The 15260-nt window shown below is 47.7% G+C and overlaps 2 protein-coding genes across 2 annotated transcripts; both read left to right on the top strand.

Annotated features, from left to right (window-relative positions):
• The first annotated feature begins 3156 nt into the window (after positions 1 to 3156).
• Positions 3157 to 5284, top strand: LOC134735515 (TATA-box binding protein associated factor 11 like protein 2-like). Its single transcript, XM_063630813.1, has 2 exons — positions 3157 to 3297; positions 4694 to 5284. Exons 1-2 carry the CDS (start codon positions 3157 to 3159, stop codon positions 5282 to 5284), a joined length of 732 nt encoding a protein of 243 aa, XP_063486883.1.
• Positions 5285 to 9208: 3924 nt separating this feature from the next.
• Positions 9209 to 11336, top strand: LOC134735514 (TATA-box binding protein associated factor 11 like protein 2-like). The gene is made up of 2 exons (XM_063630812.1): positions 9209 to 9349; positions 10746 to 11336. Exons 1-2 carry the CDS (start codon positions 9209 to 9211, stop codon positions 11334 to 11336), a joined length of 732 nt encoding a protein of 243 aa, XP_063486882.1.
• Positions 11337 to 15260: the final 3924 nt, after the last annotated feature.

Genomic DNA, 15260 nt, shown 5'->3' with positions numbered 1-15260 from the left:
GATTCCAGAGACACTGAAATTTAGTTCAAAACCTTGCTTTACCGTGTTCCTGATTTTATTCATTCTAACGATGATCCACTCCGGAAATCAAACACGAGTACAGAGACATGGGAGAATGTACTAAAATATCGGACCAAGTGGGTTCATCACGAGTGACAAAGTTATTCCACACCCTACCTGCACATGCTCTGCTGTACGTTTAGGATGCAAATGAGTAATTTTTCATTATAGAGTAAAGACCCGAGATTTATTACCGAATCACTGTGAAGCTTCCCGGCACAGCTCACAGATATCCCTGGTGCCTTTTCAGTCTGTTTACGTCTGCCATGTGCCCCCTGAATCACAGAGCATGAGCCAAAAGAATCCAAGAGACCCCATTGATCGGCTCCAATACTGAAAGGAGAATAACATGTTCTCTTTCCTCCTGAAGCAAAATATACCCCCATACGACATAGTTGTATTTCCTCATACACTCAGTTTTTCCTCTTAAAATAGGACTACTTAAAATAGTACGTAGAATCTGCCTTTGGGTATTACACAAATTTCTTATTTATTTATTTATTATTTATTTATTTATTATAATTTAGCTTTTAGGGTACATGTGCACAATGTGCAGGTTTGTTACATATGTATCCATGTGCCATGTTGATTTCCTGCACCCATTAACTCGTCATTTAGCATCAGCTATATCTCCTAATGCTGTCCCTCCCCCCTCCCCCCACCCCCCAACTGTCCCCGGAATGTGATGTTCCCCTTCCTGTGTCCATGGGTTCTCATTCTTCAATTCCCACCTATGAGTGAGAACGTGCGGTGTTTGGTTTTTTGTCCTTGCGATAGTTTACTGAGAATGATGTTTTCCAGTTTCATCCGTGTCCCTACAAAGGACACGAACTCATCATTTTTTATGGCTGCATAGTATTCCATGGTGTATCTGTGCCACTTTTTCTTAATCCAGTCTATCGTTGTTGGACATTTGGGTTGGTTCCAACTCTTTGCTATTGTGAATAGTGCCGCAATAATCATACGTGGGCATGTGTCTTTATAGCAGCATGATTTATAGAACTTTGGGTATACACCCAGTGCTGGGATGGCTGGGTCAAATGGTATTTCTGGTTCTAGATCCCTGAGGAATCGCCACACTGACTTCCACAATGTTTGAACTAGTTTACAGTCCCACCAACAGTGTAAAAGTGTTCTTATTTCTCCACATCCTCTCCAGCACCTGTTGTTTCCTGCTTTTTTAATCATGGCCGTTCTAACTGGCGTGAGATGGTATCTCACTGTGGTTTTGATTTGCATTTCTCTGATGGCCAGATTACACAAATTTCTAAACCTTACCAAGAATGGGGAAATTCTGTTTCATACCTCCATAATCTGGCCTGCTTTAGCTTTCCTTTTATTCTGCCAACTTTCTCGTAAAGGCGTACAACAAGTTAGACCGGTGCGTCTTAGAGACACAAGGAGGGTACAGGTTCTCGGCAGAACTGATGGAGACGGGAGGGCTCCCTGAGGAATCAGAGTGCTTGAGCTCCAAAAAGAAGGAAGCCCCAAGAGACTCATTACCTCCCAGTCTGTAGATGGCTCTCAGCTCCACACACAAGCTTAGAACATTTGTCATGCCCCTCGTAGAACTCAATACGTTGAGTGGGGTCTGAGTAAGGCTGAACTGCTGAAGACAGAAACAAGTTCCCTTCAAGGTCTCAGAGGTCAGCTCAGGAGCAGGAACACAGCCTTGTTCTCTCAGAGAGGAAAATTGGATTAGCTGAGTGAGTTCAGTGTCCCTTCGCATTTTTTTTTGTTTTTTTTTTTCCCCTTAAGCTGTGGGATACTTGTGCAGAACGTGCAGGTGTGTTACCGAGGAATACACGTGCCATAGCGGTTTGCTGCACCAATCAACCCACCATCTGGGCTTTAAGCCCCACCTGCGTCGTTGGGTGTTTGCCCTAGTGCTCTCCTTTCCCTTGCCTCCCACCCCGCGACAGGCCACGGGGTGTGATGTTCCACTGTCTCTGTCCATGTGTTCTCACTCATCAACTCCCGCTTATGAGTGAGAACATGTGGTGTGTGGTTTTCCCTTCCTGTGTTGGTTTGCTGAGAATGATGGTCTCCCGTGTCATCCATGTCACCGCAAAGAACACGAACTCATTCTTTTTTTATGGCTACATAGTATTCCCTGGTGTATATACCGCACATATTCTTTATCCAGTCTATCACCGATGGGCATCTGGCATGGTTCCAGGTCGTTGCTCTTGTAAACTGTGCCGCAATGAACGTAGCTGTGCACGTGTCCTTACGGTAGGATCAATGACGATCCTTTGGGTATATACCCGGTAACGAGAGAGCCGGGTCCAGTGGTATTTCTGGTTCTAGATCCTTGAGGACTCGCCACACTGTCTTCCACAATGGTTGAACTGATCTGCACTCTCACAGACATTGTAAAAGTCTTTCAATATCTTGACAGCCTTGCCAGCATCTGTTGTTTCCTGACTTTTTAAAAATCGCATACGAAATCTTCTCAGTACATAATATCACATAGCCACGGCTCTCAAGGAAGAAAACTGTAGAAAGTGGTACCTCTCCAGGAGAAAGCTTCGACAGCTTTCACGGCTGACTGTATTACACGTTAACGACAATGAGGTGTTACCTGGAGCTTCACTGCTATTCTTGAAGTCTATCTCATACTGTACATCTGGAGACTTCCTCGAGAAATGTGGGCTCCGACTGGTGCTTTTAAAGTGGTGACCAGATATCTAACAAATAAAGTGACTGTACTTGACTATTTTCCCATATTTACTGTTTTGTGATAACCTGAACATCCTCACTGCCTGCCTTTGCCCTCACAAGTAATTAGCATATGCCTCAATAAAGTTTCAGCCAGCTGGCTCCACTATTCCAAGCAGATACTGTCTAGGGTCTAGTCTCTAGAAGCATAAAGTACAAAGCTTACAAGTACAACTGCACGAAAAGTTGTACCCAAGCTAGAAAGGCTTAAACGGTCCATTGATGGATTGTGTTTCCTCTGGAAGAGGGTACAAGGCAGAGCGCTAGTACACATCTATAGGGGAGAAGAGGGCAGGGCATTTATGGATGGCACACGGCTAGGTGTCTTCAAAGAGGTGCACCAGGGAAGCCTCACTGGGCTCCTGTGGGGCGCCAATGGCCGCGCTCTGGAAGCGCACGTCCCGGATGATGACCTGCGCGATGTTGCGCATCAGGCGCTGGAAGGGCAGCTTGAGGAGGAGCAGCTGCGTGGACTTCGGCTACTTTCTGAGTTTGCGCAGTGCCAGGCCTGTAGCGGTGAGGCTTCTTGATCCCTCCCGTAGGCGGCGCCCTTCTGCCGGCGGCTGCATTGGCCGGGCGTCTTCGTGGCGCCGGCCAGGCGGTGGCTTTCCCTGGCCAAGATGGTGAAACCTGCTCTCTGCTTTAAGAAATGCAAATTTCTCCCGGCGCGCTGGCGTGCACACTTAGTCCCAGCTACTCTGGAGGCGGAGTCAGGGGAGTTGCTTGGACCCAGGAGGCAGAGGCTGCAGACAGCTTACAGCAGGGCACTGCAATCCAGCCTGGGGGACAGAGCCAGACTCTGTCTCCAAAATAAATAAATAAAACGCGATACAATACAATTCAATACAATACAATGCAATACAATACAATACGATAAAATTGAAATAATATTTTCGTATTCCCGTCACACAGCCCAGTCTATTTTTGGAGTATCACATAAACCACTTGTTTCCCTGTGAGTCAGAGATTGTTTTCTCTGACGTTTAAGTTTTCTAACGTGCAACTTCATAAGATGTCTCATTTTTACTGTCAATGTTTTCTTCACTGTTGTGAAATGTGAAATTTGCGATTCAGTGAGGAAGAGAGAATTCTGAAATGCCCGCTGCAGTTTCCGTCCCCCCACCCCGAGAGCCGAGCCCTGCCTCTGACCCTCCCTTGGGTGTGGGCGGAACCTTGAATTGAGGAGCCCGCCCAAACCCCTGATTAGATTAGGAATACCCAGAAACGATGGCTGTTATGGGCTGGGTCAACTTCAATCATCTGAGTTGTCTATAAGGGACTGAACCTCCCTGAGATTCCATTCCCCTGTGGGTGATTCCTCAGCACTGGCTGTGCAGACCCAGGGAGCTGCCACAGCCCAGACCTGGGCAACACCTGTTGGAGCTCAGAGCGTCCTCCCGGCAGCTGGCAGAACAAACAAGTGGGCCTGGGTTTCACAACCCTGAGGCATTGAATCCTGCCACGAACTCGAATCAGGTCGAAGCCAGACCCTCCTCAGGTGAAGGCAACGGCCACACAGACAGACCCATCCTGGAGGTCCCTCGTGTGACTCTGAGCACGAGGCAGTCACTTTTCCTTGGAGAACTTCTGACCTGTGAGCTGGGGTTTGTTTGCAATACCCAAAATTTGTGAGAATTTATTCTGCGTTGATCTAAAACTAATCTACTCTCCATCCACAAGTTTCTCCACGTTGTGGAAGTGGGAAAACCCAGTGTGTGTGTTTGCGTGGGGGAAGGGGTGGCAGGGAGCTGTGCCCAGTTGTGGGTAAACTACGGCTCGCCGGAAACATAGCAGCCAAAATCTTTGAAAGGTTCTCAAAATCTCATTTGGGATCCATAATCAAACCACCCCAGCTGGAACTTCTGCTGCTACAGCTGCTGTCACGGAGCAGACCTGAATCTCACCCGTGGAGACAGGCAGGCAAACAGGTGTGTCTGCTGAGATGTTCGCCATGCCCCAAGGTCTGACGGGCAGCAACAAGGATGGGCACCCTGCGGACCTAGATGGGCACTTGGAAGAACCCAGAGGTCAGGAAGGTGAGCTCAGCCGTCAGGATGTCATGGACCTCACAGAAGGTGACAATGAAGCCTCAGCCTCAGCTCCTCCTGCAGCCAAAAGACGGAAAAGAGACACCAAAGGAAAGAAGGACAGGAAGCCCGCCGTGGATGCGGAGGAGGCTCAGAGGATGGCAACCCTGCTGTCTGCCATGTCTGAGGAGCAGCTGGCCCGCTACGAAGTGTTTCGCCGGTCAGCTTTCCCAAAAGCACGCATTGCAGGTCTGATGCAGTCTATCACTGGCAGATCGGTGCCTGAGAACGTGGCCATTGCCATGGCTGGAATAGCCAAGGTCTTCGTCGGAGAGGTGCTGGAGGAGGCCCTGGACGTGTGTGAGATGTGGGGAGAAACGCCCCCACTGCAGCCCAAGCATTTAAGGGAGGCTGTCCGCAGGTTAAAGCCCAAGGGCCTCTTCCCCAACAGCAGCTACCAAAAAATCATGTTCTAGGCCCACGGCCAGAGGGAGGGCTCTGTTGGTGCAGGCATAGTTACTGCATTCGTCTTCCAGTGACAGGACTGCGTTGGCTGGAGCTTCTGCATCTCAGTCTACCCTGGATTTACCCACGATCTTAGCGTCTTCAAATGTCAAGCTGACCTTACCTGGATGAAGACAGCAGATTGTTGCATAGTGGCCTTGGCTAAAGGCTTGGGCCTCCGACGTCACGTTGAGGCATTTTTGTATGTCTTTCTAGTTGGAAGAAGATAGGTGCCTGGGCCTTGAGCATCCTGTGGACAGGAAGCTGCATTCGGAGAGGGAAGCCCTTTCCGAGAGATTTCTGCGGTTTCGTGCTGAAGCCTGCTGTTGCCGTGTCTTAGCTTGTATGCCTATGTCTGGGTTTCAGTAAGGGAAGCCTCCAGAGATGTTTCCCAGTTGTGGTCCTGTGTGTTCCTCATGCTCATATCTATTTCTGTGAGTCATCACAAAAACAGTTAAACGCTTCTCCAAACTGCAGAAATAAAAATCACATCACGAAGCATTTTTTTCTCTCAGTTGACCCTTCTCTTATTAATGCCTACTGTGCTTTACGCCAGCAAGTGACCCTTTCCTGTTTTAGGACGTAACGTAGTGTAGATGCATCGTAGAAGTCTAGAGAGCAGCCAATTCCAAAACCACCTTTCCTTCGACGACATTTCTCATGAACCTGTATGTAGTTTCAAAGGCGTGGAGACAGCCTATTGATACTTCAGGGTTGCCACACACGGTGATATCGCCAGTGATTCCAGAGACACTGAAATTTAGTTCAAAACCTTGCTTTACCGTGTTCCTGATTTTATTCATTCTAACGATGATCCACTCCGGAAATCAAACACGAGTACAGAGACATGGGAGAATGTACTAAAATATCGGACCAAGTGGGTTCATCACGAGTGACAAAGTTATTCCACACCCTACCTGCACATGCTCTGCTGTACGTTTAGGATGCAAATGAGTAATTTTTCATTATAGAGTAAAGACCCGAGATTTATTACCGAATCACTGTGAAGCTTCCCGGCACAGCTCACAGATATCCCTGGTGCCTTTTCAGTCTGTTTACGTCTGCCATGTGCCCCCTGAATCACAGAGCATGAGCCAAAAGAATCCAAGAGACCCCATTGATCGGCTCCAATACTGAAAGGAGAATAACATGTTCTCTTTCCTCCTGAAGCAAAATATACCCCCATACGACATAGTTGTATTTCCTCATACACTCAGTTTTTCCTCTTAAAATAGGACTACTTAAAATAGTACGTAGAATCTGCCTTTGGGTATTACACAAATTTCTTATTTATTTATTTATTATTTATTTATTTATTATAATTTAGCTTTTAGGGTACATGTGCACAATGTGCAGGTTTGTTACATATGTATCCATGTGCCAGGTTGATTTCCTGCACCCATTAACTCGTCATTTAGCATCAGCTATATCTCCTAATGCTGTCCCTCCCCCCTCCCCCCACCCCCCAACTGTCCCCGGAATGTGATGTTCCCCTTCCTGTGTCCATGGGTTCTCATTCTTCAATTCCCACCTATGAGTGAGAACGTGCGGTGTTTGGTTTTTTGTCCTTGCGATAGTTTACTGAGAATGATGTTTTCCAGTTTCATCCGTGTCCCTACAAAGGACACGAACTCATCAGTTTTTATGGCTGCATAGTATTCCATGGTGTATCTGTGCCACATTTTCTTAATCCAGTCTATCGTTGTTGGACATTTGGGTTGGTTCCAACTCTTTGCTATTGTGAATAGTGCCGCAATAATCATACGTGGGCATGTGTCTTTATAGCAGCATGATTTATAGAAGTTTGGGTATACACCCAGTGCTGGGATGGCTGGGTCAAATGGTATTTCTGGTTCTAGATCCCTGAGGAATCGCCACACTGACTTCCACAATGTTTGAACTAGTTTACAGTCCCACCAACAGTGTAAAAGTGTTCTTATTTCTCCACATCCTCTCCAGCACCTGTTGTTTCCTGCTTTTTTAATCATGGCCGTTCTAACTGGCGTGAGATGGTATCTCACTGTGGTTTTGATTTGCATTTCTCTGATGGCCAGATTACACAAATTTCTAAACCTTACCAAGAATGGGGAAATTCTGTTTCATACCTCCATAATCTGGCCTGCTTTAGCTTTCCTTTTATTCTGCCAACTTTCTCGTAAAGGCGTACAACAAGTTAGACCGGTGCGTCTTAGAGACACAAGGAGGGTACAGGTTCTCGGCAGAACTGATGGAGACGGGAGGGCTCCCTGAGGAATCAGAGTGCTTGAGCTCCCAAAAGAAGGAAGCCCCAAGAGACTCATTACCTCCCAGTCTGTAGATGGCTCTCAGCTCCACACACAAGCTTAGAACATTTGTCATGCCCCTCGTAGAACTCAATACGTTGAGTGGGGTCTGAGTAAGGCTGAACTGCTGAAGACAGAAACAAGTTCCCTTCAAGGTCTCAGAGGTCAGCTCAGGAGCAGGAACACAGCCTTGTTCTCTCAGAGAGGAAAATTGGATTAGCTGAGTGAGTTCAGTGTCCCTTCGCATTTTTTTTTGTTTTTTTTTTTCCCCTTAAGCTGTGGGATACTTGTGCAGAACGTGCAGGTGTGTTACCGAGGAATACACGTGCCATAGCGGTTTGCTGCACCAATCAACCCACCATCTGGGCTTTAAGCCCCACCTGCGTCGTTGGGTGTTTGCCCTAGTGCTCTCCTTTCCCTTGCCTCCCACCCCGCGACAGGCCACGGGGTGTGATGTTCCACTGTCTCTGTCCATGTGTTCTCACTCATCAACTCCCGCTTATGAGTGAGAACATGTGGTGTGTGGTTTTCCGTTCCTGTGTTGGTTTGCTGAGAATGATGGTCTCCCGTGTCATCCATGTCACCGCAAAGAACACGAACTCATTCTTTTTTTATGGCTACATAGTATTCCCTGGTGTATATACCGCACATATTCTTTATCCAGTCTATCACCGATGGGCATCTGGCATGGTTCCAGGTCGTTGCTCTTGTAAACTGTGCCGCAATGAACGTAGCTGTGCACGTGTCCTTACGGTAGGATCAATGACGATCCTTTGGGTATATACCCGGTAACGAGAGAGCCGGGTCCAGTGGTATTTCTGGTTCTAGATCCTTGAGGACTCGCCACACTGTCTTCCACAATGGTTGAACTGATCTGCACTCTCACAGACATTGTAAAAGTCTTTCAATATCTTGACAGCCTTGCCAGCATCTGTTGTTTCCTGACTTTTTAAAAATCGCATACGAAATCTTCTCAGTACATAATATCACATAGCCACGGCTCTCAAGGAAGAAAACTGTAGAAAGTGGTACCTCTCCAGGAGAAAGCTTCGACAGCTTTCACGGCTGACTGTATTACACGTTAACGACAATGAGGTGTTACCTGGAGCTTCACTGCTATTCTTGAAGTCTATCTCATACTGTACATCTGGAGACTTCCTCGAGAAATGTGGGCTCCGACTGGTGCTTTTAAAGTGGTGACCAGATATCTAACAAATAAAGTGACTGTACTTGACTATTTTCCCATATTTACTGTTTTGTGATAACCTGAACATCCTCACTGCCTGCCTTTGCCCTCACAAGTAATTAGCATATGCCTCAATAAAGTTTCAGCCAGCTGGCTCCACTATTCCAAGCAGATACTGTCTAGGGTCTAGTCTCTAGAAGCATAAAGTACAAAGCTTACAAGTACAACTGCACGAAAAGTTGTACCCAAGCTAGAAAGGCTTAAACGGTCCATTGATGGATTGTGTTTCCTCTGGAAGAGGGTACAAAGCAGAGCGCTAGTACACATCTATAGGGGAGAAGAGGGCAGGGCATTTATGGATGGCACACGGCTAGGTGTCTTCAAAGAGGTGCACCAGGGAAGCCTCACTGGGCTCCTGTGGGGCGCCAATGGCCGCGCTCTGGAAGCGCACGTCCCGGATGATGACCTGCGCGATGTTGCGCATCAGGCGCTGGAAGGGCAGCTTGAGGAGGAGCAGCTGCGTGGACTTCGGCTACTTTCTGAGTTTGCGCAGTGCCAGGCCTGTAGCGGTGAGGCTTCTTGATCCCTCCCGTAGGCGGCGCCCTTCTGCCGGCGGCCGCATTGGCCGGGCGTCTTCGTGGCGCCGGCCAGGCGGTGGCTTTCCCTGGCCAAGATGGTGAAACCTGCTCTCTGCTTTAAGAAATGCAAATTTCTCCCGGCGCGCTGGCGTGCACACTTAGTCCCAGCTACTCTGGAGGCGGAGTCAGGGGAGTTGCTTGGACCCAGGAGGCAGAGGCTGCAGACAGCTTACAGCAGGGCGCTGCAATCCAGCCTGGGGGACAGAGCCAGACTCTGTCTCCAAAATAAATAAATAAAACGCGATACAATACAATTCAATACAATACAATGCAATACAATACAATACGATAAAATTGAAATAATATTTTCGTATTCCCGTCACACAGCCCAGTCTATTTTTGGAGTATCACATAAACCACTTGTTTCCCTGTGAGTCAGAGATTGTTTTCTCTGACGTTTAAGTTTTCTAACGTGCAACTTCATAAGATGTCTCATTTTTACTGTCAATGTTTTCTTCACTGTTGTGAAATGTGAAATTTGCGATTCAGTGAGGAAGAGAGAATTCTGAAATGCCCGCTGCAGTTTCCGTCCCCCCACCCCGAGAGCCGAGCCCTGCCTCTGACCCTCCCTTGGGTGTGGGCGGAACCTTGAATTGAGGAGCCCGCCCAAACCCCTGATTAGATTAGGAATACCCAGAAACGATGGCTGTTATGGGCTGGGTCAACTTCAATCATCTGAGTTGTCTATAAGGGACTGAACCTCCCTGAGATTCCATTCCCCTGTGGGTGATTCCTCAGCACTGGCTGTGCAGACCCAGGGAGCTGCCACAGCCCAGACCTGGGCAACACCTGTTGGAGCTCAGAGCGTCCTCCCGGCAGCTGGCAGAACAAACAAGTGGGCCTGGGTTTCACAACCCTGAGGCATTGAATCCTGCCACGAACTCGAATCAGGTCGAAGCCAGACCCTCCTCAGGTGAAGGCAACGGCCACACAGACAGACCCATCCTGGAGGTCCCTCGTGTGACTCTGAGCACGAGGCAGTCACTTTTCCTTGGAGAACTTCTGACCTGTGAGCTGGGGTTTGTTTGCAATACCCAAAATTTGTGAGAATTTATTCTGCGTTGATCTAAAACTAATCTACTCTCCATCCACAAGTTTCTCCACGTTGTGGAAGTGGGAAAACCCAGTGTGTGTGTTTGCGTGGGGGAAGGGGTGGCAGGGAGCTGTGCCCAGTTGTGGGTAAACTACGGCTCGCCGGAAACATAGCAGCCAAAATCTTTGAAAGGTTCTCAAAATCTCATTTGGGATCCATAATCAAACCACCCCAGCTGGAACTTCTGCTGCTACAGCTGCTGTCACGGAGCAGACCTGAATCTCACCCGTGGAGACAGGCAGGCAAACAGGTGTGTCTGCTGAGATGTTCGCCATGCCCCAAGGTCTGACGGGCAGCAACAAGGATGGGCACCCTGCGGACCTAGATGGGCACTTGGAAGAACCCAGAGGTCAGGAAGGTGAGCTCAGCCGTCAGGATGTCATGGACCTCACAGAAGGTGACAATGAAGCCTCAGCCTCAGCTCCTCCTGCAGCCAAAAGACGGAAAAGAGACACCAAAGGAAAGAAGGACAGGAAGCCCGCCGTGGATGCGGAGGAGGCTCAGAGGATGGCAACCCTGCTGTCTGCCATGTCTGAGGAGCAGCTGGCCCGCTACGAAGTGTTTCGCCGGTCAGCTTTCCCAAAAGCACGCATTGCAGGTCTGATGCAGTCTATCACTGGCAGATCGGTGCCTGAGAACGTGGCCATTGCCATGGCTGGAATAGCCAAGGTCTTCGTCGGAGAGGTGCTGGAGGAGGCCCTGGACGTGTGTGAGATGTGGGGAGAAACGCCCCCACTGCAGCCCAAGCATTTAAGGGAGGCTGTCCGCAGGTTAAAGCCCAAGGGCCTCTTCCCCAACAGCAGCTACCAAAAAATCATGTTCTAGGCCCACGGCCAGAGGGAGGGCTCTGTTGGTGCAGGCATAGTTACTGCATTCGTCTTCCAGTGACAGGACTGCGTTGGCTGGAGCTTCTGCATCTCAGTCTACCCTGGATTTACCCACGATCTTAGCGTCTTCAAATGTCAAGCTGACCTTACCTGGATGAAGACAGCAGATTGTTGCATAGTGGCCTTGGCTAAAGGCTTGGGCCTCCGACGTCACGTTGAGGCATTTTTGTATGTCTTTCTAGTTGGAAGAAGATAGGTGCCTGGGCCTTGAGCATCCTGTGGACAGGAAGCTGCATTCGGAGAGGGAAGCCCTTTCCGAGAGATTTCTGCGGTTTCGTGCTGAAGCCTGCTGTTGCCGTGTCTTAGCTTGTATGCCTATGTCTGGGTTTCAGTAAGGGAAGCCTCCAGAGATGTTTCCCAGTTGTGGTCCTGTGTGTTCCTCATGCTCATATCTATTTCTGTGAGTCATCACAAAAACAGTTAAACGCTTCTCCAAACTGCAGAAATAAAAATCACATCACGAAGCATTTTTTTCTCTCAGTTGACCCTTCTCTTATTAATGCCTACTGTGCTTTACGCCAGCAAGTGACCCTTTCCTGTTTTAGGACGTAACGTAGTGTAGATGCATCGTAGAAGTCTAGAGAGCAGCCAATTCCAAAACCACCTTTCCTTCGACGACATTTCTCATGAACCTGTATGTAGTTTCAAAGGCGTGGAGACAGCCTATTGATACTTCAGGGTTGCCACACACGGTGATATCGCCAGTGATTCCAGAGACACTGAAATTTAGTTCAAAACCTTGCTTTACCGTGTTCCTGATTTTATTCATTCTAACGATGATCCACTCCGGAAATCAAACACGAGTACAGAGACATGGGAGAATGTACTAAAATATCGGACCAAGTGGGTTCATCACGAGTGACAAAGTTATTCCACACCCTACCTGCACATGCTCTGCTGTACGTTTAGGATGCAAATGAGTAATTTTTCATTATAGAGTAAAGACCCGAGATTTATTACCGAATCACTGTGAAGCTTCCCGGCACAGCTCACAGATATCCCTGGTGCCTTTTCAGTCTGTTTACGTCTGCCATGTGCCCCCTGAATCACAGAGCATGAGCCAAAAGAATCCAAGAGACCCCATTGATCTGCTCCAATACTGAAAGGAGAATAACATGTTCTCTTTCCTCCTGAAGCAAAATATACCCCCATACGACATAGTTGTATTTCCTCATACACTCAGTTTTTCCTCTTAAAATAGGACTACTTAAAATAGTACGTAGAATCTGCCTTTGGGTATTACACAAATTTCTTATTTATTTATTTATTATTTATTTATTTATTATAATTTAGCTTTTAGGGTACATGTGCACAATGTGCAGGTTTGTTACATATGTATCCATGTGCCAGGTTGATTTCCTGCACCCATTAACTCGTCATTTAGCATCAGCTATATCTCCTAATGCTGTCCCTCCCCCCTCCCCCCACCCCCCAACTGTCCCCGGAATGTGATGTTCCCCTTCCTGTGTCCATGGGTTCTCATTCTTCAATTCCCACCTATGAGTGAGAACGTGCGGTGTTTGGTTTTTTGTCCTTGCGATAGTTTACTGAGAATGATGTTTTCCAGTTTCATCCGTGTCCCTACAAAGGACACGAACTCATCATTTTTTATGGCTGCATAGTATTCCATGGTGTATCTGTGCCACATTTTCTTAATCCAGTCTATCGTTGTTGGACATTTGGGTTGGTTCCAACTCTTTGCTATTGTGAATAGTGCCGCAATAATCATACGTGGGCATGTGTCTTTATAGCAGCATGATTTATAGAAGTTTGGGTATACACCCAGTGCTGGGATGGCTGGGTCAAATGGTATTTCTGGTTCTAGATCCCTGAGGAATCGCCACACTGACTTCCACAATGTTTGAACTAGTTTACAGTCCCACCAACAGTGTAAAAGTGTTCTTATTTCTCCACATCCTCTCCAGCACCTGTTGTTTCCTGCTTTTTTAATCATGGCCGTTCTAACTGGCGTGAGATGGTATCTCACTGTGGTTTTGATTTGCATTTCTCTGATGGCCAGATTACACAAATTTCTAAACCTTACCAAGAATGGGGAAATTCTGTTTCATACCTCCATAATCTGGCCTGCTTTAGCTTTCCTTTTATTCTGCCAACTTTCTCGTAAAGGCGTACAACAAGTTAGACCGGTGCGTCTTAGAGACACAAGGAGGGTACAGGTTCTCGGCAGAACTGATGGAGACGGGAGGGCTCCCTGAGGAATCAGAGTGCTTGAGCTCCCAAAAGAAGGAAGCCCCAAGAGACTCATTACCTCCCAGTCTGTAGATGGCTCTCAGCTCCACACACAAGCTTAGAACATTTGTCATGCCCCTCGTAGAACTCAATACGTTGAGTGGGGTCTGAGTAAGGCTGAACTGCTGAAGACAGAAACAAGTTCCCTTCAAGGTCTCAGAGGTCAGCTCAGGAGCAGGAACACAGCCTTGTTCTCTCAGAGAGGAAAATTGGATTAGCTGAGTGAGTTCAGTGTCCCTTCGCATTTTTTTTTGTTTTTTTTTTTCCCCTTAAGCTGTGGGATACTTGTGCAGAACGTGCAGGTGTGTTACCGAGGAATACACGTGCCATAGCGGTTTGCTGCACCAATCAACCCACCATCTGGGCTTTAAGCCCCACCTGCGTCGTTGGGTGTTTGCCCTAGTGCTCTCCTTTCCCTTGCCTCCCACCCCGCGACAGGCCACGGGGTGTGATGTTCCACTGTCTCTGTCCATGTGTTCTCACTCATCAACTCCCGCTTATGAGTGAGAACATGTGGTGTGTGGTTTTCCGTTCCTGTGTTGGTTTGCTGAGAATGATGGTCTCCCGTGTCATCCATGTCACCGCAAAGAACACGAACTCATTCTTTTTTTATGGCTACATAGTATTCCCTGGTGTATATACCGCACATATTCTTTATCCAGTCTATCACCGATGGGCATCTGGCATGGTTCCAGGTCGTTGCTCTTGTAAACTGTGCCGCAATGAACGTAGCTGTGCACGTGTCCTTACGGTAGGATCAATGACGATCCTTTGGGTATATACCCGGTAACGAGAGAGCCGGGTCCAGTGGTATTTCTGGTTCTAGATCCTTGAGGACTCGCCACACTGTCTTCCACAATGGTTGAACTGATCTGCACTCTCACAGACATTGTAAAAGTCTTTCAATATCTTGACAGCCTTGCCAGCATCTGTTGTTTCCTGACTTTTTAAAAATCGCATACGAAATCTTCTCAGTACATAATATCACATAGCCACGGCTCTCAAGGAAGAAAACTGTAGAAAGTGGTACCTCTCCAGGAGAAAGCTTCGACAGCTTTCACGGCTGACTGTATTACACGTTAACGACAATGAGGTGTTACCTGGAGCTTCACTGCTATTCTTGAAGTCTATCTCATACTGTACATCTGGAGACTTCCTCGAGAAATGTGGGCTCCGACTGGTGCTTTTAAAGTGGTGACCAGATATCTAACAAATAAAGTGACTGTACTTGACTATTTTCCCATATTTACTGTTTTGTGATAACCTGAACATCCTCACTGCCTGCCTTTGCCCTCACAAGTAATTAGCATATGCCTCAATAAAGTTTCAGCCAGCTGGCTCCACTATTCCAAGCAGATACTGTCTAGGGTCTAGTCTCTAGAAGCATAAAGTACAAAGCTTACAAGTACAACTGCACGAAAAGTTGTACCCAAGCTAGAAAGGCTTAAACGGTCCATTGATGGATTGTGTTTCCTCTGGAAGAGGGTACAAGGCAGAGCGCTAGTACACATCTATAGGGGAGAAGAGGGCAGGGCATTTATGGATGGCACACGGCTAGGTGTCTTCAAAGAGGTGCACCAGGGAAGCCTCACTGGGCTCCTGTGGGGCGCCA

Source organism: Symphalangus syndactylus, chromosome 21, assembly GCF_028878055.3.
Source record: "Symphalangus syndactylus isolate Jambi chromosome 21, NHGRI_mSymSyn1-v2.1_pri, whole genome shotgun sequence".
Classification (NCBI taxonomy): domain Eukaryota; kingdom Metazoa; phylum Chordata; class Mammalia; order Primates; family Hylobatidae; genus Symphalangus; species Symphalangus syndactylus.
This window is presented reverse-complemented; position numbering and strand designations above follow the sequence as displayed.

What these genes read in the sequence shown, in the direction of transcription:
- LOC134735515 (XM_063630813.1), top strand. Translation starts at nt 3,157, where the DNA reads ATGGCCGCGCTCTGGAAGCGCACGTCCCGGATGATGACCTGCGCGATG. An exon ending in GCAGTGCCAGGCCTGTAGCG is followed by an intron (nt 3,298 to 4,693) that starts GTGAGGCTTCTT and finishes TCACCCGTGGAG; the next exon opens with ACAGGCAGGCAAACAGGTGT.
- LOC134735514 (XM_063630812.1), top strand. Translation starts at nt 9,209, where the DNA reads ATGGCCGCGCTCTGGAAGCGCACGTCCCGGATGATGACCTGCGCGATG. An exon ending in GCAGTGCCAGGCCTGTAGCG is followed by an intron (nt 9,350 to 10,745) that starts GTGAGGCTTCTT and finishes TCACCCGTGGAG; the next exon opens with ACAGGCAGGCAAACAGGTGT.